The 25,556-nt window shown below is 41.0% G+C and overlaps 1 protein-coding gene across 1 annotated transcript; it reads right to left on the bottom strand.

Annotated features, from left to right (window-relative positions):
* Window positions 1-348: 348 nt before the first annotated feature.
* kcna10a (potassium voltage-gated channel, shaker-related subfamily, member 10a) lies at window positions 349-25,210 on the bottom strand. Its single transcript, XM_035951863.2, has 2 exons — window positions 24,896-25,210; window positions 349-6,478 (listed from the first exon to the last, which is right to left on the bottom strand). Exon 2 carries the CDS (start codon window positions 6,297-6,299, stop codon window positions 4,554-4,556), a length of 1,746 nt encoding a protein of 581 aa, XP_035807756.1. The 5' UTR covers window positions 6,300-6,478; window positions 24,896-25,210; the 3' UTR covers window positions 349-4,553.
* Window positions 25,211-25,556: the final 346 nt, after the last annotated feature.

The raw sequence follows: 25,556 nt of genomic DNA, 5'->3' as shown, positions 1-25,556 counted from the left end.
ACATGCTTTGTTGATGTGACCTCTATCTTTGTGTGTGTGTGTGTGTGTGTGTGTGTGTGTGTGTGTGAGTGTGTATGGCACTACAGTGAAAGCAGAGACAGGTTAATGAAAGTAATGACGAAATCTTATATAACACGGGGGATTTTCTTACCTGAAGGGGAACACCGATGGAATACAAGAACGCTAACTCCTTCTCTCTCTCTTCCACTGTCTGTTTGTCACAAACAGGCACACACACGCACACACACGCACACACACACACACGCACACACACACACACACACACACACACACACCTTCCTATCAACACATTGGTGCACAAAAAACATGACAGCACACTTTTTAAAATCCCAGAATGTATTGCATCTACGTCACAGTAAATCATATACTGAAATGTTATCGTACATATAAATACAGTGCAATGGTCTTGTTGGTGTAATGAACTCTGGCCTGCTGTAGCCATGACGATACCGGTTAACTTGCTGTACAGTTGAACAATGACTTTACAGATGAAGGACTGGCTATATCAAAAACTGACATCAACTGTCATCATAACTGACATAATCGCCATGAAGCTGATGGTCAAACTGACAGAAAAAACATACACATACATAAACATAGTGGCAAAAAAAACAGGTAAAACTTTTGGAATTGTCTGCATTTCTGAATACATTTATTATGGTAAGATTTTCCTTTAAATCACAACTAGTAACACACAAATCTTTGTATCATTCGTGTCCATATAGCACATTCAGTGAACCTTTACCAGTGACACCAACAAAAGCTAGCTGGAGTCAGAGATTAGTCCGTTAGGGCTGAATTTACTTTTCGCAAGATGCAGCTGCTGATGTGGGCCATGCATAAAATACAAGTGATCCCAGTAGACTTAAGATCAATAATTACCCACAGTGAGACAAGCTGTAATTAAATGGAGACAATTCAATGTGGTGACTACTCTCCCTAGAAGTGGGCACCCAATTAAGATGACCTTAAAGGCAAAACACAGAATGGTCAAGCTCGGTGAAGTAAAAAAAGAAGCCCGGTCTAACAGCTGAAGCCTTGTAGGAATCATTCAAGCTGGTTATGATCTTACTTCAAGAGGCTACAATACATAATTACATGGAGCACTGTGTCGTTTTCAGCCACATCTGCACCCCTGAAGTTTGTCAAAGAGCCGCCTTCACCTTGACACTACTGTGAAAATGTTTTTGGACTGTTAATATCCAAGCAGCACCATTTTGCTGAAAACATGTATCTATGTATATTGCGTAAACAGGATGTTCCCCACCAACATTAAAGCATAATCCCAAAGGCAAAGCATGGTGGAGGCAGCATCATGATTTAGGGATGCTGCCTCCACCATGCAGCCTGCCTCTTGGCTTGTACCATCATCAAAATAATCGTATCTGTCTATTAAAGTTGCTTACTTTCTCCAACATTACTGGCTATGTCCAATTAGCATATTAAGCAAAGACATAAAATATCTTAATTGTTTGTGTGTTACTAGTTACAGCACATTTTGTTTGTGTACACTTGTCACTGCTATAAAGAACAGATCACACTTTATGACCACTTATTGCAGAAAAACAGGTAATTCCAAAGATTTTGCAAATTTTTTTCTTGCCACTGTATGATGTTAAGTTGATGCAAAACCAGAAATGCAGACGCTACACAAGTCTAAATCTATTTTGAGATAATATGATATTCCCAGATCTGGATTGACATGTCACTTACATCCCAAACTTTCTTCTATAATAGGAAAACACTTTATAAAAGAAACACTCATAGAACATACCACCAGTATGTTACACTGATACAGCATAATTTACAATTATTTGTGAAAATCGGATCATGGTATATGTTGGCCCAATGTCCCATGGCCCTACAGCAGTTATTATTAAGCAGTTATCTTTGGCTTACTGCTTCCTTTTCACTTTAGGTTTCTCATTGTTTTTCCAAAATTGATGGATGTATTTCTATGAATTGACAAAAATGAAGATGCTTCATCTTCATTTCCAACATAAAATTCATATTTTAAAAAGACTTTGTACCTCATAAATAGATAGGATCTCTTACAATTTGGATATTTTACATTGTGTTTCAGGTCAGGATAAATGTGTTATTTGGACATTATTTTAGAGAAAAAAAATGCCAGAATGGGGACAGAGTGGTTACAAACTTCTGCAGTGTCACCCAAGCAGAAATCTAAATACTGAGCATACATATATGATAAACATAGGTATTACAGAATGATTATATATGGCAAATTTGATAGTATTCCAACATGACATAAATTAAGGCACTCCATTATAATACATGATGTGGAGTCAATTAGACTGTTAGTGGAGAATTCTTACCTGCACTACTTGTTGGAGAGAGTAAATAAATAAATACAGGAGACTCATGATACATTTTAAAATACATAAATACAGGCTACAATCTAGACACTATGCACAGGTTACTCAAGACACTTGAGGAAAATTGTGATTGATTTTTTTGTTCATTTTTTTTCTAACAGCCTTGGTCTTATTTCTTTTGAACTGGCCATCATTCCTATCAGTTTCCCAACAAATTTTCACAGTTACTACACCATCTACTGGGAATCACAGAACATACACTTAAAACAGTTTTTTAAAGGTTGAAATAAGATGTTACAGGAATGGTCTAATATCAGTGTCAGCTTTAGTGTTTTCTTTATGCTGCACTCACACGCATGCACGCACACACGGTGGGTTGCACAACTTCCACAACCTTATAACTCATCATAAAAATCTGATGATTTATTAGTTTTCCAGCGACAGAAAGCTCATTACCATAAACGGAACCATGGAGTACCTATGCAATGCAGTTCTAATATTATAAAATTAAAACAGTGAAACTAGTGAGCAAAATGTCATAAACAATAGGATTAATGGCCAAGGAAATGAAAGTAAGACCGAAGTTATAACAAAAACAACTCTTAGATGGTCAGGATACAATAAGTAAGTAAAACTGTGTGCAATATCGCTTCAATGTCAAATGATTCAGAACTGTATTACCTATTAATATTAGAATTATTTCTAAGCAGGCATGTAGATTATTTTCTCTTACAGTCAGCATACTTCAGAAAGACTATATTGTAAATTCGGACTCCAGTAGTAGAAAGTAGAAACTCGATGCAACCAAAATAGCACAACCTGTGAGGACTGACACCAAACTGAGTACACCTGTGGTTTCCAATTAGCAGAATATTATTAGAATGGTTACAAAATGACCAGAATTTTCTCAACTTTCGACTAGTGGGTTGTGTCTATTTGTATATCTGGATCATGGAAAGGAATTTCCAGAGGAATTAAAAAGTGTGATTGTGAGACGACGCAAAGATGGAAAATGATATACAATGAAGACTGACTAAAATAAGTGTAGAATGAGCCTTAGTACCACTAAGTGGCCATCCTCCTCAAAATTAGACAGTATGGACACTGCACTATTTGCATAATCTAGCTCTGAAAAACAGATGGGCAACTGCTTCAGACTTGTAGGAGTTATCAGAGAGCATCAGAGCTTTTTCTGACAGCTCAGACAGTGTAAAAAACTCATAATGCATAACATTCATAATGCAAACCTGTAGGGATGGTGCCCCAAAAAAACACCCCTGGCTTGCTGTTCAGCACCAAACTACACGACTAAAGTTTGTTGAAGGACCTCAAAAGAAGCCTCATTAATACCGGGAGCTCATTCTTTGGAGAGATGATATCAAGACACGTTTGTTCGGCTCAGATAGGGTCCAGATTGTTTGACGTAAACCTGGCCAGGTCTACCACAGTGAATGCATAGTCCTGACAGCGAAGCACAAAAGTGGGAGTGTGAGGAATATTGTAGCATGATAACAATCCCAAACAAACTGCCAAAATCTAAACCTCTGTGCAGACTCCATGCAACAAAAACTCCATGTAGAGAAGGATTGTGTCTGTCTTCAAAAATAAAAGTGGACATATGAAATATTGGAAAAAAAAGAACAATCTGAATCTTAGGAATGAAAGGTAAACTTTTTCTATTTTCTAGTTTCTACTGTGGGGCTTGCATTTTCGATATTGTGAAATCTAAACAGCTAGTTTTAAATTCGACATATGAGCAACTATGCTACTGTTAAACTTAGGAGTGATGCAGTTTGTGTGAGGTGATACAACTTTGACTTATTTGACACTTAAATGATATTGCAGATATTGTTGCATACTGTACATGTTGCTGAAGTATGACAATGACATATTTTGCTCTGTCTATATGCAAATAAAATGCCTGATATTAAGTAAACTTGAAATATGTTGACATAAATTCCTGAACATGGTAAATTCTTCCACTTATTCTTCCACAACTTCAGTCTCCTTTTAAAAATATACACAAAAGAGGTAAATGTGGTCCAACTGGATATTCATTATAAAACATATTTTTCAACCACTTGTCGAGTGAAATCATACCAGTAAAATATTGTCCATATTATTTTTCTGCTGCATTCTTCCTTTGTGGCAAAGTTTGTCCTTCCAGTCCTTTGTCCTAACAGTATTCTTTTACAGTTATTTTCCATTGTCAGTCTGCCAGATGCCATTCGCTTTATTGAGTGATATATTGCTACCCTGTTTGGTACTTGTCTCGGCATGCATGGCTTGCTCAACAGCATCCGCCAGGGGCAACTTGTCCTCTGCTTCTGTTTCTCTGTGGTAGAAGTAGTTGAAGTTGGAAACGATGACAGGGACAGGCAATGCAATGGTCAGCACACCTGCAATGGCACACAAAGTGCCCACCACCTTCCCTGCCATTGTAATGGGACACATGTCCCCGTAGCCTACAGTGGTCATGGTAACCACAGCCCACCAAAAGCCATCGGGTATGCTGACAAACTGTGTGTTAGGCTCGTCTACCTCAGCAAAGTAGATAGCACTGGAGAAGAGAATGACTCCGATGAAGAGGAAAAAGATGAGCAAACCAAGCTCACGCATGCTGGCCTTCAGAGTCTGTCCCAGGATCTGCAGCCCCTTGGAGTGTCGTGAGAGTTTGAAAATACGAAACACCCTGACCAGGCGGATAATACGCAGAATGGCCAAAGACATGTTCTGTCCTGAGCTCTCCTCAGGGGTCGTGACCAGTTCTGTAACCACAGTAACAAAATAGGGGATGATGGATATGATGTCAATTATGTTCATGAGGTTGTTGAAAAACTCTTTTTTGCTAGGACAGACCACAAATCGTACACACAGCTCAAAGAAGAACCAAGCAATGCAGGCAGTTTCAATGAAGAAGAAAGGATCAGAGAAAGTTGTGGGCTTTCCACTAGGTGGCATCACAGAAGGGTAGCCTCTAGTTTGGTTGAACGGTTGTGCTGCAGTGGGCACAACTGAATCCGTTTCATCTCTGAATTCTGGCAGCGTTTCCATGCAGAAAATAATGATGGATATGACAATGACAAAGACAGATACCAGTGCTACACCTCGTGCTGCATTGGAGCTCTCTGGGTACTCAAACAGCAGCCAGAATTGCCTATACACATCATTATCAGGGAGAGGAATCTCAACATCTTTTATGAATCCTTCCTCTTCTCTGAACTGCTCCATGGCCTCGTTTCCAAGCTCATAAAAAATTATTTCATCTGCAAACACATCAAGGGGAACATTTGCAGGTCGTCTGACCTTACCCCCTGACTGGTAGTAATACAAGATCCCATCAAAGCTTGGTCGGTTCCGATCAAAAAAGTATTCATTTCTCATTGGATCAAAGTAGTCCATCCTCTTAAATGGGTCTCCCAGAAGTGTCTCAGGAAATTGGTCCAGTGTTTTGAGTTGTGTCTCAAAACGAAGACCTGCGATGTTGATGATGACTTTCTGGTCTCCATCATCCAGCCCCCGTTTGTCTACGAAGAGATCTTCACAGCATTCCTTAGCGAGCCGGTTGAAGATGATCTCACTCTCCTTAGTGCCTTCACTGTTTAGTAGCAATTTCCAGTTAGAGATCATACTGGCACAGCTACCGTGCCATTGTCTGTTTGGAGACAGCATTGTTGGGGACTGGGGTACTTGTAATGTCTGTGTCTGTGGAATAGGTGAAGATGACGTGGATTCCCACATGCGGGAGGGCACAGGGCTGTACTGGGAGGGTGTGGAGGATAGTTGAGGGGCTCGCAGAAGGTAGCTGCTGCCTGGGCCGGTGTGCTCTGGGGTTATGTCCACAGTGAGAGCTGTGGTCTCATCTGCATAGGTGTCCACCTCATCCTCGAGGCTGCCATTAATGTCATCCAGACTCTCAAAGTCTACCAGTGCCACCTCCATGACTGTGGTTGAGCCAGTGCAAAGCCTTGGGACACCAGAATAAGACAGTTACTGACAGACAGACTGACAGATGGAGGGCTCAGCCAGCAGAATCAGCAGCAGTGTACCAGAACATCCAGTTTTCGGCAAACTCACAGCATGCACTGAAAGCTTCCACTACTCTTTCCCCCCTCCGATACCTGTAGAGTTAGAGCCAGAGAGATAAAGAGAGTCATTATTTTTCTGTTAATAGTTTAGAACGTCTTCTATTTATCAACTGTCATTAGGTCATAAGAATATGACATCAGAATGAACATATTCTGTCATGGTTGCTTGTTTCTTAGATACCTATCTGTTTGGAATCAAGCAATGAGAGGGAAGACAGGGGAGGAAATATGCAAAACACTTAAAAGATAAAATGAAGAGGAGATTATAACAGTAGTGGAAGATGTGTTTTTTGTTTTTTGTTTTGTTCAAATGAGAAACAAAGTAAAGTTATTGCAACTTCTTTCCACAGTCTGGTATTGTGGAGGCACTCCAATGAGTCATGTAACTGTGAAATAAGAAAACAGCAGACATAAAATACAACACAAATAGAGTATTTTGATGCAAGTGTAGCAAAGATTTATTTGTTGCATGTTTAAATATCTCTAACCAATCAAGCCACTTTGACAAATTATTGACATAAACAACAGACTCCTTCAACTCTTAATCCATTGCACATACACAGTACCACAGTAATTAATATACTTAGATACAACATGTGCACACATAGTTGTATTTCTTCACACACATAAACATAATCACAAACATAACACCTGCTCAAGGGAAATGGAATCAAGGTGCACACCCTGCAATGACCCCAACACAGGTAGTAGGAGGCTAGAATAGTGCAGGGTAATTGGGACTGTGCATACATTAGTGCATAATTAACTGGCTGTGCAGTGATAGCATGGACCAAGCTTCTTTTAAATACCAAGGATCACATTTAAACTGCCCTGAGCCACATTATTTCTACTAGACGTGAGACTGAGCATCTTATCTGTTCATTTTTTCCCATAGATTTAAAGCTACCTGACCTTGTGTGACTTTTTAACAGAACAAAGATCACATGAAATGGTAAAATGATCTGTAAGAAGTGCATGTCTTAGAGTGTGTTGGTCTGAATGTGTATCGCTATGTGTGTTCGTGTGCTCATACTGTGTGTGTGTGTGTGTGTGTGTGTGTGTGTGTGTGTGTGTGTGTGTGTGTGTGTGTGCGTTTGTATTTATATCTCGATGGGGTCCACAACCTGACAAATCACTCACGCCGTGGGGTCCAATTTTTCCCGTGGGGCCCAAAACCGGGGCCCCACAGGCACAAGCATTGCAATCAATAGAAAATGGCCTCCTGACATGCCTGGTGCGATTTTCTTGAAAAAAAAAAATGGACCCCATGGAGTCTGACTTCACACAAAGTGTGTGTCGGACAGCGTCCCCAGTGGTCATTGGTGGGTACTGCAGTGTGTAAATTTGCATCCGTGGGGTCCATTAACGGAGAGTGTGTGTAAGTGTGTGTGACAAAAAAATTCATATTTCATACAGATTTATGCATTTTCAAGTGATTAAACTCGAATGTTATTGAATTACTTTGCCTAAAATCAATTCAGGAATCAATTTAATCACTATAGCATCCTGTCAAAGCAGTCAATTCGTTTTATTTGCAGTATGTATATGTAAATATAAATACATATTTTCATATAAATATTGTCATAGTGATTTTAGGATCTTCTCACTATCCAATGTTAGGATGGTTGTGCTGTTCCACTGCAATGTGTTCGGTCAGAAACACGAGGAGATGCCACTGTAGTTTGACGTCTTTATTGAGCACTGCCTCACATATAACACATTCCATGCATATTCTGTGCAGCTCTGTATCTCCCACAGCTTCAGTCTCCTCTCCACTACAGTCAGATACACTACCAATAGCCGTAACATCCTATTGGCTGTTGGCTGAGGTGACATGAGGGGTGAGCATGTCACTCACATGGGAGAGAGGATGCAACCTGGCTCACAAGAACTGCAATGAATCCTTTTTACAAATATAATGAATGTACTAGTTAAAGGCAAACTGTGAATGTCATACCTCAAGAAAGTCCTGAGGGAATTTCTTCACATTTATGCCACACCTCAAGAATTTAAACATCCACTTAGACTTGGACATTAACTGATTCGATTTTGAAGGTCAAAGGTCAAATGATGTCAAAACATGTTTTTGTCTATGACTCAAGAATTCACATTAATTATGACAAAGCGTCAAACAAAACCAACTGAGATAAAATTATTAAGTGATGACATGTATCCAAGGTATAACACTGAAGGTCAAAGGTCAGGCTCATTCCTAATAGTCAGATATTTCAAGAAAGGCTTGAGAGAATTCTTTCAAATTTGGCATAAATGTTGACATAGACTCAAGGATGAACTGAGTAGATTTTGATGGTCAAAGGTCAAGGTCACTGTGACCTAACAAAACATGTTTTTGGCTTTGTTTTATGAGATCACGTCAAATTAATTTGTTAATGATGACAAAACACACAAATGTCTGAAAGATTAAAGGTCAACAACAGAACACTGTCTCACAAAAATGCTATTTATGTCAGTTTATGGCCAACATCTCTCATGTTCCTATATCAGTTGACATGAGTGATGTCTATTTCTAAGCCTGTTCTCCTGTCTAATGCCTGATCTTCAGCTGACAGTGCCTGCTAACATGCTCCTGACACACCTGCAGCTCATCCTCACTAACTGCCACTCCCAACACCTGCAGTTTAAAGACCAATCTCTCCCTCCGCTCTCCACCAGTTTATTGTAAATCCACTCATGCTATCTGTTCAGTTTCTTTTCCTCGTGTGTTTCTTTCTGCTTGTAGCCCTGCTATTACCTCCAGTTCTGTAAATCCTCACTCAGACTGCTTCCCCATCACACCCCAGTGTTAGGATGACTGTTTTACAGTTGGATAAAACAGGAGGCTTGAGGCGAGATAAGATGCAGGTCAACCTGGCATTTGTTCACCAACATTCACATTAAAAGAACACAAATAGCAAAGGTGGTTAACTGGTGTGTTGTGTCGCTCCTTTCCTCTCTCCTCGCTCTCACTCAACTGCCAGTCTTTTATAGGCATCCCCCTAATCAGCCCCTCAGGCCTACCAACATAAGGGTTAACCAAAATAATCAAACACAAGAATTTCCCAAAAACGCAATGTCTTTAATTTTAACTATAATAACAAACATTAAAACTGGATATCCATTTCCGAAAAACGACTACCAACATCCTCATCAAGCAATACATTTATTTTATCACCTGAAGAGATTTCTTCTCACCCTCTCCTCACCTACACTTGGTTCCTCCCGGAACCTTTAAAAAGATGTTCCAGCCCATGGGGACTCTTTGGCTGGAACACCTGCAGTGACAAAAGACAGGTGAGTCATGTCACACTTTTCAATTTATGCATTATCAAAACAATGCCCCACACCCACTTCTACAGGCATTCAGTTATAAATGAAGTCCAATCAATTAATCCTTGTACTCAAACTGTTGCTTTCTGCCTTGTAGGCCTCAGCAGGGTTTTCACCCAATGTTGCAAGGAGAAGCCACCAAACAGCACATGGCTGCACATGGCAGCACATGCCAGCCTCAAACCCACACTCATTAAATCCATAAGACACAGTCATTGTTTTGTGTCTTATTGTATCTTGAATGTGAATTCCATATAGGTAATGAAGCTACCTTCATTAGACCCAGTTTTCCTCCCTGGATTTTGCCCACTGCCCCATCTCCTACTAAGCTCTGCTTTCCCTCAGTTATAGTTTTTGGTTTTTGTAATTAACTCTAAACCTGCATCCGTCTCTGTGTCTCCTTTGGGAATACATAATATCAATATCTACAAACTGAATTCGCAGTAAACAGAAAATCTGCCCTCTGTGCCCTTCTCCTCCCTGACTGAGTATTCAGTATTTGTACAATGTCACTGCTTGTCTGTCAACAATAGTCACCTACAGTGTATATCAAAGTATGTCAAAGGAAAAGGTGAATCACTCAAAAAACTAAGCTGGGAGATTTAAAAAAGCAATTGGATATATCCTGGCCTTTTCCTTTACTTATTTTTAAACTTTTACACTGATTCATTAACTGTACCACTTTAACAGGGCTCTGCTTGAGTCACACTTGTAACTGTCTGAACAACAGCAATGATTCTGTTGCCTTTTGACCAATTTCTTAGTCTGATGTGATGTTGGAGGCCATAGTTATGCCCTGTTTCCCACATATTTCCTATATGTTTGCAGACTGACTCAGACTCAGTCCCATCCTTCATTTCTATCACAGCTGATCATCATCTGATTAACCATGCCAGGATATCAGTAACTAACAGTGTTTCAGTGTGCTGTTTCAGCAGTGGAGGGACTTGAGGGCATCACATTTCTAACCATTAGCATGAGGGTCTTCTGGCTCACTTCAAGTCAGCTACCAACCTCAATTGCATGTAGCATTTACCTGTCCTTTCCTGTGCAGTAAGCGTTATGCAAGGAACCCTGAAGCATGAACATTTTTTGAGTTGTTTCTGAATTTTGCTACCAACCTAGCATAGCCTTCATCTGCCAGCTGTGGTTGCAATGGTAACTTTGCTAATGTTTACCGAAATCTGGTGTGAAGTCTTTGGTTCCTATAAAATATTGTCTAATTATGGAACATAGTGGTGGGACCTCTGCATCTTACTCACTCCATTAGATTGGGATGCTGAGCCAAACTGAAGAAATCTATTTGAAATGGCAAGATGTGCTACTTTAGCTTGAGCAGAAGCAAACTCCACAAGGACAGGGCCTAGCTGTTCAAACAGGAGTGTGGGTCATAATGTTATGGGTATGAGCATGTCAGACAATTAGGACAACCAGGAAGAAGAGCATTTCAGATTTTGAATACAATGCTCTGGTAAAAATTAACCTTGATTACAGCTAGAGTACATGACCAACTACAGACCTCTCAAAAAGGCTCCTTAAACACAAATGTGGGTTTGTTATGGAAGTTGAAATTATATGCTCACACACATATGCACTGCTTGAATTTTATTTACCAGCTATATACGTTGTATATTTAATGCCAAAGTCATACATCATAACAGTAAACTATGAATCAATTTCAATACTAGCTTGTACCTTGTATGTATCATCTAGCTATTCATACATGTATCCAACTGTATGTTATATGTTCCTTGTTCCCCTCCCCCCCTTCTCCCCTTTCCTCTCCCTCTCTGCCTCTCTTCCTCTACCTCTACCTCTCTCTCTCTACCTCTACCTCTCCCTCTCTCCCTCTACCCCTCTACCTCGCTTCCTCTACCTCTTCTGTCCCCCTCAACCCGTCCGGCCAGCAACAGATGGGTCCCCCCACATAAAGAGCCGGGTTCTGCTCAAGGTTTTTTTCCCTGTTAAAAGGGAGTTTTTTCTTGCCACTGCCCCATTAGGACTGCTCTGGGGGTTCAGGCATATGGTTTCTGTAAAGCGTCTTGATACAATTTGACCTGTAATTTGCGCTATATGAATAAAACTGAATTGAAGTGAATTGAAATGGTTACGCTAATGGAGAATGACACTTTCATATCAAACACTTACTAAAAACAAGTACGCAGTCAACTAGTCTATTAAAAATACAAATGGACACACAAGCTGGGCATATTGATGAAGGTTATAGAAGTAAGAAATCTTTTCTCCAACCACAAATATGAAAAAGGCAAATAGCAGAACATGTCCTTTACCAAAGAGACAATAAGCAGTGTACTGGTGTACTCCATTTGATTGCGAGATTTAAATGAAGCAACCAGAAAATTAGTTTGCACAATAGTTAGCAGGTCTTCAATCAAAAGACAAACAGAACAATCATTCTGGGAATGGCAGTGTATTGTTGTTAATTTGGGGGATTATGAACAAAGTGATGGTGTGGTGAAGAAGAACCACAAGAGGTTTATATTTTCAATAGGCCAGCTTTAACAGTTTACACTGTAAGTCAAGATGAATATCATGTAAACAAGGAGAGTCCTGACATGCCACTGGCAGAAGGGCATTCAGACATGGTAAAAAGATTGACTGGTTAATAAATTTCATCCACACCAAGTCATACATCATGCATTTACTGACATGAAAAGCCACATTAACTTTGAAGTTATGGCTATGGTTTTTACCTTTGACTGTCTTGCACAACTGGAGAAGTATAGCTTCTGTGCTGAAGTATATCTCCACTCATATTTTCAGAAAATGTTTGCATTAATCCTTCCTAGTGCAATGTTTTAAACAATGAGGTGCTTTGTGTACTGTCTTTTTGGCCAGTTGTTCGTTTTTCCACTCCATGTATGGCCATTTAATAAGTCCTGTTTGACGCGTTGAAAATACTGGTCACGTTCTGTGTGAATCTGCTTAATGCATCTCTTCATCTAACAGCTCATCCCCACTGCACTATGATCTCCTGCAATATTTAACTTGATCTGCAGATTAAACAACAGAAAATGGCCAAAAACTACATAACTAGACCCATTTTAACGTAAGTAAAGCACCAGTAATGAAGCTTTGCTAAGTTAGTGTCATAAACATCACATTTCCTGTTGCTTTCTTCATAACTGAAGTATCCCACTTGTTCCCTGATGGATCACTTTTATTGTGAAGGAATACCAACAGGAAATGTTAAGTTTTCCTTAACAGCAACTTAACACAGCTTTGCCATGTCATTACTGAGTGGAGGATGATATAGTCACCATGGGGACCACTAGACAGTAAAGGTGTGTACCAGCACCAAGTCAGAGGTAAGGGAGAAACACACACCTATAGCGGGCCCCACGCCGACCATGCCCATCCCCCATAGTCGGCATGGGGCCCGCTATAGGTGTGTGTTTCTCCCTTACCTCTGACTCGGTGCCGCAAAAGTCAGGAAGTGTGTACCAGCATCCACTCAGACATCAACTCCGCTCTGCTGTCTCTCCTCTCTGCTGTCTCTCCTCTCTGTCCTTTCCGCTGTCTCACCTCTCTGCTGTCTCTCCTCTCCGCTGTCCCTGTTGTCTCTTCTCTCTGCTGTCTCTCCTCTTCTCTGTCTCTCCTCTCATCTGTCTCTCTTCTCTGTCTCTCCTCTCTGCTGTCTCTCCTCTTCTCTGTCTCTCCTCTCCACTGTCCCTGTCGTCTCTCCTCTCTACTGTCTCGCCTCTCTGCGGTCTGTTCTCTCTGCTGTCTCTCCTCTGTCCTTTCCGCTGTCTCACCTCTCTGCTGTCTCTCCTTTTCTCTGTCTCTCCTCTCTGTTGTCTCTCCTCTCATCTGTCTCTCTTCTCTGTCTCTACTTTCTGCTGTCTCTCCTCTCTACTGTCTCTCCTCTCTGCTGTCTCTCCTCTCTACTCTCTCTACTGTCTGTCCTCTCTGCTGTCTGTCCTCTCTGCTATCTGTCCTCTCCGCTGTCTGTCCTCTCTCCTCTCTGCTGTCTCTTCTCTCTGCTGTCTCTTCTGTCTGCTGTCTGTCCTCTCCGCTGTCTCTCCTCTTTGCTGTCTCTCCTCTTCTCCTCTGTCTCTCCTCTCTGCTGTCTCGCCTTTTCTCTGTCTCCTCTCTGTTGTCTCTCCTCTCATCTGTCTCTCTTCTTTGTCTCTACTTTCTGCTGTTTCTCCTCTCTACTGTCTCTCCTCTCTGCTGTCTCTGCTGTCTCTTCTCTCTACTCTCTCTGCTGTCTGTCCTCTCTGCTGTCTGTCCTCTCCGCTGTCTCACCTCTCCGCTGTCTGTCCTCTCTCCTCTCTGTCCTCTCTGCTGTCTCTGCTGTCTCTCCTCTCTGCTGTCTCCCCTCTCTCTCTCTCTTCTGTCTCTCCTCTCCTCTGTTTCTCTTCTCTGTCTCTCCTCTCCTGTCTCTCTTCTGTCTCTCCTCCCTGCTGTTTCTGCTGTCTGTCCTCTCCACTGTCTCACCTCTCCACTGTCTCTCCTCTCTGCTGTCTCTCCTCTCTGCTGCCTCTTCTCTCTGCTGTCTGTCCTCTCTGCTGTCTCTCCTCTCCGCTGTCTGTCCTCTCTGCTGTCTCTCCTCTCTCTCCTTTCTGTTCTTTCCTCTCCTCTGTCTCTCTTCTCTGTCTCTCCTCTCTGCTGTCTCTCCTCTCTGCTGTCTCTCCTCTTCTCCTCTGTCTCTCCTCTTTCCTCTTCTCCTGTCTCTCCTCTCTACTGTCTCTCCTTTTTTCTCCTGTCTCTCCTCTCTACTGTCTCTCCTTTTTTCTCCTGTCTCTCCCTCTCTCCTCCTGTCTCTCCTCTCTACTGTCTCTCCTTTTTTCTCCTGTCTCTCCCTCTCTCCTCCTGTCTCTCCTCTCTGCTGTCTCTCCTCTCTGCCGTCTCTCCTCTTCTCCTCTGTCTCTCCTCTCTACGTCTCTCCTCTTCTCCTCTCTCTCCTCTTTCTCTCCTTCTCCTCTGTCTTTACTCTCTGCTGTCTCTCTTCTCCGATATCCCTGTTGTCTCACCTCTCTGCTGTCTCTCTTCTCCGATATCCCTGTTGTCTCACCTCTCTGCTGTCTCTCCTCTTCTCTGTCTCTCCTCTCTGTTGTCTCTCCTCTCATCTGTCTCTTCTCTGTCTCTCCTTTCTGCTGTCTCTCCTTTCTACTGTCTCTTCTCTCTGCTGTCTCTCCTCTCTACTCTTTCTACTGTCTGTCCTCTCTACTGTCTGTCCTCTCTGCTATCTGTGCTCTCCGCTGTCTCACCTCTCCGCTGTCTGTCCTCTCTCCTCTCTGCTGTCTCTCCTCTCTGCTGTCTGTCCTTTCCGCTGTCTCTCCTCTCTGCTGTCTCTCCTCTTCTCCTCTGTCTCTCTGCTGTCTCCTCCTCTGTCTCTCCTCTGCTGTCTCTTCTCCTCTGTCTTTACTCTCTGCTGTCTCTCCTCTCTGCTGTCTCTCCTCTCTCTCTTTTCTCTGTCTCTCTTCTCCTCTGTTTCTCTTCTCTGTCTCTCCTCTCCTGTCTCTCTTCTCTGTCTCTCCTCCCTGCTGTTTCTGCTGTCTGTCCTCTCCACTGTCTCACCTCTCCACTGTCTGTCCTCTCTCCTCTCTACAGTTCTGTGTAGCTCTGTATGCACTGATTGTGCATGTTTGGTTGACATGTTGAGGACTGAAGAGATGTTGTTACAGTACTGTAAAGCTCTGTATGGACATATATAGTACTTAAACCATCTAGTGTTGTTAAAGTACCTTTCAGTTCAGCTGTTGTTGTGAAATGGCTGACTTATCACCATGGTTACTTATGAGTAACATGGGGGACAAAATAAAATCATAGCAGATTGATTTCAGAAGCCTGTCTTTTGTTCAGTAACACTTCCTTACAGAGAAGAATGATCCTTCTAATGGTCACAGGAGATGCTGTTCTCTCTGGTTCCATCAGTGGAGACCTGAAGAACTGCTTCTCTCTGCTTCTGTGAGGCTAACAGACGTAACATGACTGAGTGGTGGTGGTGGAGTTACTAGTCCCCATGGGGGGCTACAAATCTGACTGAGGTGACTGGACCCCAGAGGGGACAAAATTTCAGGTCTAAAATTTTTGTGAGAGTGTTTGAAGTTTCAAGTGATTTTCAACCTCACAGGAATTTTTAAAAAATTTAGGAGTTAAAATGGTGTCTCTAGACCATTCAGAAAGGGTGGATCCCATGAGGAGGGTCCTGGTCAGGGGGTCTCACGGGGAAAGAAATACAAGTATGTGTGTGTGTGTGTGTGTGTGTGTGTGTGTGTGTGTGTGTGTGTGTGTGTGTGTGTGTGTGTGTGACCGAGTGCTGACGCCTGCAGATGTTTAATTAAAGACTCTGGAGATGAGTCACCACCTAAAACTAGTGCCAGTGACACCAATCCTGCTGGGAGAGAGCGAGAGAGTGTCAGAGAGAGAGAGCGAACATGAAGGATGACATGAAAATTGTTGGGAAGACGGATGTGGGTGGAAGGACTGGGTAGGATGAGGTCAGCACTGCAAAAAAAGGAGTGACAATACGACAGAAAGGGAGTCGATAGGTGGGTGGATGGATGGACAAGATGATGAGAGAGGACCCCTAACGAGGGAAGAAGGGTCAGTTGTCAAGAGCAGAAGAAACATATGGCGACGAAGGGATAAAAGGAAAAAGACTGTGACAGACTACACAAGTGGAAGGTTCATTCCAAACTGAAAAAGACATTTAATGGGAACAAGGCGAAAACAGAATAAATAAGGCTGAACCCGCTTTCAAGTGGGATTGCAACACCTGCTCAAAGACTAAAAGTTAAAGAAATAAAGTCATGCATAAGTAAGACAATGAATGAAATCAAAGTTTGGCTACTCTCCTTTCCCCTCCTCACTTTCTAATGTTCCTAAAATAGAATTCAGACACCAGAATCCACTGTCAAGACATTTGCACCTCGATCAATAGCTGGAAATCAGTGATACTGTTCTGCTTGATCAACTCCTAATGCTTTTCCGATAATTCGATATGCTATCAGTTGTAATGTTGCTTATTGCAACAGAAAGAACTACCAACTCTTAAAGGTTTGCCTCTGAAAGTAATGGAATGACATATGACTTCTCTGACCCTCCACAAAGACAAATGCTTTCAAAAATCGATGGAGAAAGTGGTGCTGATGCAGGTATTTACTTTTAATTACAGTCATGCCCAAGTTGTGTTAAAAGCGACAGGCTTATATTGCCATTCTGCTTACTCCTTAAAACAGAGTGAAATTTTGCTCAAGACATATTAAATGTGTCTCTGACCTAATAATGTAATTTCAAAAACTGCAATATCACATTTGCTCCCTGGACTCTTTATGTTAAAGGAAAAAACAGTATAAACCTCCCAAACAGGCTAACAGACAGAATAATAAACAAGCCACACACACCTTACCTTACGCTGCACAAGGTTTTCAGACCATGTGTGTATAATATGCTGTGACAAGGATAATTAGAAAAAGGCCCTCCACAAGTTCTGCCACTGCTGCAGCTTTCTGCTACCTTCTCATTTGGGATTACAATGACCTATCTATCACGGACTACATTGGGTAACCTTATGCTAGAGTAGAAACTAGAGCTGTGGCAAAGGCCATATGCGCAAACAAGCGCGCACACACACAAACACATGCAAACATGCACCACGGGCCACTAAATAACAAAGCAAAACAGCGGGGAGCAATCTACTCCTAAAGATGGTTAATTCTTTAGACAAGTGTGTGAGTGTGTTTGTGTGTGACTGTCTAGCCAAGTGTGTCATAAGGTGTCTCTCTGTGACCTAAGTTGGGTACTCAATGTCTTCTAGACTGGAACGGTGTGATTAGATCCTCAGATTTCTCCATGCTTGACTTACTTCCCCGACAAACGCAGACACACACGCATCCAGTTCGTATCCATATCTGACTTATTTACAGTATCACAATCAATAATTGATATTTAACAACTCCATTAACATGGTTAACACAACAGGGTAGAAGGGCTGATGGGAGAGCGACATCGCTGCAGATTTCCACCTTTATTTTAAACTCTTTCTTTAACTGTAAGCCTGCCCCTGTCTGAGCTGCACACCTTAAGAGCATCAATCTTTCTTAACTTTCAGTCTAAATTACTGTCTGACATGTTCCATCACTGAAGCAGAAAAAGTGGGACATTTAACCTCTTTAGGGGCCCCCAGGCATTTGTTAGCACCCAAAGAGATTATAGATGATCTTATGTCACATTCCACAAAGCGACACTTGGACACACTCGCCATTCCTCCCTGTCTGCACGCCGTAAAAAATATTTACACACATTGGCCTGTAAAGAAGCCACCACTCTATTTTTGCAATTCCAAAAGTATGTGTGAACAGCTACCGTGGAGAGCCTTGTCAACACTGTTTAATCAATATTTGTTGTACTTTCAGTTAATATTTGTGTAATTGTGAGACAGAATAAGGCTTGTTTTGCGACCTTGCACCTGACCCCAGCAAAAATATAAATTTGACTTTTTAGTGCCATCATGAGAACCTGTCAAAGTCATATTGTAATGACGTTGATTATTATTAATTCTCTAAGTAGAATGCGACACTGAAAAATAAAACAAATAAAAAAATAACAGTCAAACTTGCAGAAACTTGTCATTATATTGCATTTATATTCTATATTACACTGCTGACTGTGTGTGTCTGTGCTGACAGATGGCAGCACATATATTATATACCTGTAAATTCTAAAGCAAAAAAGTGGAAAAACCGACTAAACAATTAAATAAACATTAGCTTGGGATTTTCTAGCAGCTAAGATTCCTGCAAATTTTGCAGCTGTTGGTCAATTGCAGGATACAAATGAACAAAAATATCCAGAAGATAAAGTGGATTGATGTTCATAAACCAAAGCACAAATCTTTCTGACTGTAATGAAGTTAAAACTGATATACTATTAGCGTCAACATTCTGGAATTTAAGAAAGCTCTTTACTCTTATTTACTAAAATCTGGTCTTTAATTACAGAGGCTTTCCACATTAGAGGTGAAAGAAAATTGATTTGGGGCATAACAGAATTGGGGATTCAACAGAATAACCAAAACTTGTGGAATAAAAAGCTATCCAACATATACACAACCAGTCGAAAATTTGGACACACTTTCTCATTAAAATGAATGAGAAAGTGTGTCCAAACTTTTGACTGGTTGTGTCTGTGCAAATGCTACAGAGCAGTGTGGACAAAGCGCAGTGTGACCTTGTCTTGTGGCAGGACAGTATAAAACAGAGGTGTCATTTGGGGCCCATGCCAACCCATGGGGGTGTAACTATTCTTGCCCTGCTATTAATACACAGGGAGTCATAGTGAGAAAAGCCCATGAGATAACAACTCTTGCTACATGTGATGCTCTAAAGCTCACAAACAGTCTCGCACTGCACACCGTGGAGAGAAAAAAAAACCAATCTGGGACAATATAGGGATCTGCATCAGAAATATGGTAATGCATGCTGTACTGAGCTGTACATTTTAGTAATCTTTCCCCTCTGACTTTATCACATGTGTGTAAACACGGACAGATGTTCAGGCAGATCTAGCTTAAATGCAAGCCAATCCTTTGCTCGCTGGTTGGCAAGAAATGCATGTATATATCCGATATTTAAGTTAGAGAGCAAAATATTTAGTTGCATAACGTTCAGTGATTATTAACCTTTTCTGCTTTAATGCAATAGATGGGATGCTCTATTAGCCACCTTATACTGCTGTTACTGTCTTAACAAGACTGGTGACTTTGGACCTTTTAAAGCATTAAAAGGTTAAAAGCAGAGGTCAACCTAAAGACAAAAGCTATTTATTACACTCTATATGTTTCTCTGACTCTGAGCTCTGACCTCAGCTAATCTGTTTCCATTGTTTTTGTTGCATGTTTTTTTTTTCTTGTATTCTTGTTCTCGATAATATTACTCAGGCTTGTGTAAATTTGAGGTGATATTTGGCTTGCAGCTGATGAGGAAATATTCCTTAGAGAAATAAAACTCTACACTGATGCAAGTTAAGGGATCACATTTTTGACTGTTGGTTCAAATAATCGTGATGAGAAAGTTACAGAAAGAACAAAGTGGGTTTTTTTCTGTTCAAACTAAATAAAGAATAATTTAAATAATTCAAAACAATGGGACAAAAACCCACTTCGGTCCATGGAAGTCATCAAGATTCAGTTTACAGCTGAGCATGGCTGGTGCGAGCTCACACAAGTGTGTAGGCATTATGGTTGACTTTTAATTCAGCGTAGGGGATTACAATATAAGACATTCTAACTTTAACATGTATAAGTGCTGCATAATTGACCTTGTATATCGGACTCTTTGTTGTACTCCTGTAATGCGGTGTTGGTGGGGGTCTCAGGCTGTGTGAGGCCGTTGGTCGGTCGGTAGAGCTGGTATTTTTGGATCACTGTTTTGACCCTATTAAGCAGATTAATGCAGGCTGGGCAGCTCAGTGCTATAAGCCGAGGGATCTCTTCCGTCAGATCAACACAGATACCCGTGAGTCATAACAGATATGCACACAAACACAACAGACACAGATGTGCACACACAGAGTCACATATTTCAGTCTTTCAGCATTTCTAGATCCATCAGACAGAATATACAGATGGAACGTGCAAAATTTTCATGTTTATCATCTCACAACTAGGATTTCCTCAGAATCTGGAAGCTAAAGTTTATTTATGGCACACAGAACACCATGTTAGCAATGCACTCCAAAGTCACAGTTAGACCTGCAATGGACCATTAAAAAAGGCTAGAAGTCAATGCAGCAAACTCGGAGATATTGCCCTTCTTTCTCCATGCCTTCTTCCTGTTTATCAAAATTCGACACCTACATTCCCCACAATACAAACTGACCCCTGATGCTTAAGTTGGAGATCCAGTTTTTTTTTTTTTTTTTCTGCATAGCTTTAACCTACTATCCTCAAGCAAAGATGAAATTCAGGCTACAAAGGTTTGTTAACCTCACTTTTTTCCAATGGCACACCCCCAAATGTTTTTTTTTGTTTTCAAACTTGTGATCTCTAGCTCCAATTGAAACCGATTTTTGCGAAACTCTCTCTAGAACCATACAAGACTTTACCAAAGAACTCCTCAACCTATAAACAGATTTATGTGTCAAATTGGTTGAGTTCCTCTCTACAGTTAAATAGACCACATTACAGGACGTTCATGGCTCAAAAATTAAGCAGCAATGATTAGTTGATCAATGGAATTTTTCGGTCTCCAGAACATTAACTGCAGTCCATTTTCATGCAAAGTCCCCCAACATGTCCTGATTCCAACTTCTCAAATGCAGAAGGATTTTCCCCTGCTCTCATATCTTAAAGTAAATTGAATATATTTTAATCTTGCACAGTTGTGCAGTTGGGCTTTGGGAAACTACAGTTTGTATTTTTATATTTTATTCCATTTAATAACCAAAACAATCAATTTATTGTCTAAATAACTGACATATAAATAAATATGGAATATTATCATTAACTCTGAAGCTCTACTTCAAGTTCCATATTAAATTTCCCTTTCTTAGTTTGTGCTGCGCTCTATAAGCTTTACACTGCTTTGTGGAGTCACACAAAGTATGAGTGTAAAACTGATCATTCAGAAGTTTTTTATAAACATAATTCACAGAAGACAAAGATATTTTTTCAGTTACCCATTTTAAATCCTATTTTTTTTTACACAAAAGGAAACATTTTAAAATTCACACAAGCATCATAGTACATGCATGAAGGCAATCACCGTCAAATACACATACTCCCACAGTGAGTAATTTCTATTAAGTACAAACAGGGTTTGCAAAAAAATCAGAAAGTAACACAGATGGCAATTGATAATAAATGTGTAATTATCAAACATCTATTTATCCAAATAACAGATTTTTAAAAATACCCTTAACCCTCTCTCTTGAGCTTTTAAATCACTTACCGAAATGTGAATTACAAATCTCTATTTGGTAATGCAGTTCTCATAACTCGGGCCAAATGCTGCCTCTCATTAATTGAGTTAAAAATAGATACAAAGTGGACTCTCAATGTTCAGTGTGTGACTATACTGTAAGTACTGTATCAGTGCGAGCATGTTTTGTGTGAGTGAGCTTCAGTGTACTTTGGCTTTATTGCTTGCTTTCTTTTTAGGATTTCTGATGTGCAAACTGCAAATACGTCCTTAACTTGTGGGTCATTGCAAGAGAAGAGCGAGTAAAGATGAACACACACAATCAGAGGTATAAAAATATCAAGATTTATATGAAACCATTTAGTGTAGGAAACCATGCCCAGCAAGGCGGGAAGGTGCAAATAAACGCATCATAAAGAATGCTGAAAGCATCAACTTCTTTTATGAATGATGACTATAGAACTAGTGTGCTTTTGTTTTTGCAACTTACCTCTGTTATTTATATTTACATATTTTATACCTTTTTTAGGACTTTTACAACATCAATATTATATACTATTGCACAGTTACATTTTTGTGTTTATTACTAAAGTGGAAATGTCATTATCACTTTAAATGTTGTGTAGTGTGACCCAGGTCAGTATATAAGGAGATGGACTAAAGAAGATTATTGCCAGAGAAACTGTAGCTTAATTATTTACCCACAGCTCAGCCCTGCACGCTGTGACCAGAGTGATTTAAACATCTGGAATTAAGAGAGTGATTGATTTACCTACTTACCAGTCCATTATGTTGGATGACACACATGCATCACGTTAAATTAAAGACAGCTGATATGACATGTCATGACCAACTGTTAGGAAACATCTAAATGTTATTTGTACCCATGTAACCCATCCCTAGTCCATATGTCTGTCTGGAGCAGATTGGTAGTTTACGTGCAGCCTCCGCGAGGCATTCATAAGATGTAAGCTGCTGATGCTGACATGGGTGTGTCTGCAGGCTCCAGGCCAAGTCCCAGTGCACAGCAGCTGGGACCAAAATCCTCCTCTGGCCATTTGACAAGACACACACTCACATTTACTCACAACAACAGCAAAGTACGACCAAAATCACTTCCTAATAAATTAAACACTTCCTGCGGCGCATAACAGCATGTAGTAGGCAAAGCGTCTCTAGAAGCAATTATTACCGTCATTCCCTCAATCAGACGAATAATTTAAGTGATTAAAAAGTCAAAGAGAGATTATGGGAGTCTGTGTATTAAAAATTCAGAACCTGAAGCAAATTTTGAGTGTATTACCAGAATACTGCAGATTTCGTCTACCTGCCTCTCAAACACTATGCAGAAGTTTGCATAAACGCCTAACATTGCTGACTGAACTATAGCCCTCGGCACAGAAACGTACATTGTTTCTTAATACATGTAAACGTGGACAAACGGTAAATACTGCATGTCGGTGTGTGGGTGAAGAAAACAAAAGGAATCAGCCAAGTCAAGCCTTGTTGCTTTGACAGCACATCCTCAATTACTGGCACGGTAGTTGCCAAAAAGGCTGATATGCCAGCTTGGGTCTGTTTGTTCCACACCTACCACACACTTGCAGAAATCCAGCCAGAGGCCAGCCAAAGCAGAGTCTGACATGGTGCAACACCATCTCCACGATAGTGTCAAATTTAGTCATACACAAAAGAAAACAACACTAAAGAAATCTTATTTGCAAATGTTTGTTTTTCTCTGAGACTATGACTTTTGTGCCATTCGACTACACTCTTTGGAATTTGTCTGTATCCCCGACATTAAAAACAATGGACAACTCTAAACCACATGAATTGTCCTGTAAAGTCCTTTGTGCGACATGTGACACCCCTGCTTTACCTCACAAATTTCCTCTCCAACGTTCAATGTTTCTCACTGTCATGCTCTTGACATCCTTGTTCAAATCTTCATGACTTCCATCCAACAGCCATAGGTTATTTATTCCATGCCCTAAAACATCTAAAAAGTGAAATACTATCATTTTGTGTTACCTAAAAAGCTACAAAATCCATGCACCCTCAAACCTCCCACTGCCATCTCCCACCCAGGTCACCCACCTCCTCCATCTGCTGGCATTCTTCCTCCACAGTGGGGATTAAGCCTGTCTCATTTACAGAAATATTGCGTTATTTTTTAGAAGCCTTTTTTATGCCTGATCCAGACGGGCGGGGGGAAAAAAAAACTACGCCATCTGGTCTGACTCTCTATTACATACCACTAATCTCAGGTGGCACACAGACAAGTAGCACATATGCACACACTGGAACGAACACACTGCACACACACACACACACACACACACACACACACACACACACACACACACACACACACAGATACCAATATGCACTGTGCATATTGAGTGAATCTCCACATCTGCTAATAAAATCACCATATGATGCGTACTGTACCACGTTTGACCCTTTAAGACCTCTCTATCAACAAGAACAGACTCAAAAAGTCCGCTGTACACTTTCTTTTGGAACTAATGCAGCTAAAACGGTACATTATGGCTTTTGGCTGGTGGTCATCACAAATTATTTATGCTGTCATAAAACTCATTATGATTCCAGGTGAAACTTAGAGGCAAAAAAAAAAACTGTTATTGAAAGAGTATGTGGGGAGATGTGTGATACCCTGCAAACAAGAAATATAACAGTGCATAAAATGGAATTATTCAAGAGAGAGGTGTCTATATTTGGCATTTTGTGGCAAGCATGGGAATAGTTACACAGTGACCATGAGGTAATAGTGAATGTTTCATAGATAAATGTCAAAGTTGGATGCAACAGATTTCTTTTTAGTAGAACAGCCCTGGAGTAATGTGAGTTACATGCAGCTGTAACACACTATCTCTATTGTAAATACACGCATCCCTCCCCTGCTGCTCTTTTTGTGGTTTCTTCCTTTTCTTCTGTTCCTTATCCGAATGGATGGACTACAGATACAGAGCATCGTGTGCTGTGCAGATTTAGGTTTTTATGCAACTTGGCTCTAAATTAGATAATCTGAAACGTCCACCCTGCTGTGATTTTCATGTCGTTCCAGCGATAGGAGACGCGCCGCTCATGCGTCACAACTGTGCAAGAACTAGTTGGAACTCCCAAAAAAATTTAAAAAAAGACACCGTCATCGCTTACAGTAACCTGTAGAACTTGTAGTAACAGTCTGTTGAGAGAGAATAAAGCCGCCTACCTTCAGTGCCGGGACGATCCCGCGAACTTTGAAGCGCTGATGGTGAAAGAAGTTTGGTGCTCCGGGCCGTGCCGGAGGCATGGTTAGTGCGCACTGGATCGACTGACCATGGCGCGCTTCCTGTCACCCCCGGCTTGACCGCACCGACAGCAGGCACGGCTGAAGTGTCCCGGCCAATCACCCGGGGGCCAGATGTGAGAATGACATAACAACAGCATGGTTGCTTAATTTGGCCAATTCCCTAACCTTTGTAAAAACAAAAAAAAAAAAAACCTTGTTTTTCTTCGTCCTCCAACCAAAGCTGTCTCTTTATCTCGAGGGGAGGAGAGGCAGATAGAGAAGCAGACAGAGAGATGGAGGGAGAGTGAGGGGTAGAGAGAGAGGGGGGATTATCAAGGTTCTGCCCTAACCTCGGCCAGTCTGCTTTATGCGCTCTTGGCTGCACGATCATAACTTTCTATTCTGATTTCTAATCATAGTGTTGAAGAATGGAGCATTTCTATTTTTTCTGTCATGACAAATTATGCCTAAATGATAGATTTGGGAATTAGCATTGTTCTCCTGTCATTGAATTCATGGTGTGCATTTTTTTTAAAAATATGAAAAACAGTGCAGCAGAAACAGAGATGACCTCCTTTTGGTCAATATGTTCTTCACTGCT

This window comes from Amphiprion ocellaris, chromosome 8 (genome assembly GCF_022539595.1).
Source record: "Amphiprion ocellaris isolate individual 3 ecotype Okinawa chromosome 8, ASM2253959v1, whole genome shotgun sequence".
NCBI classification, from domain to species: Eukaryota; Metazoa; Chordata; class Actinopteri; family Pomacentridae; genus Amphiprion; species Amphiprion ocellaris.
Note: the sequence above shows the minus strand (reverse complement) of the source record. Positions and strands in the feature narration are given on the sequence as shown.

Bases quoted from the DNA above. Each gene is read 5' to 3' on its own strand.
- kcna10a (XM_035951863.2), bottom strand. From the start codon at position 6,299: ATGGAGGTGGCACTGGTAGACTTTGAGAGTCTGGATGACATTAATGGC.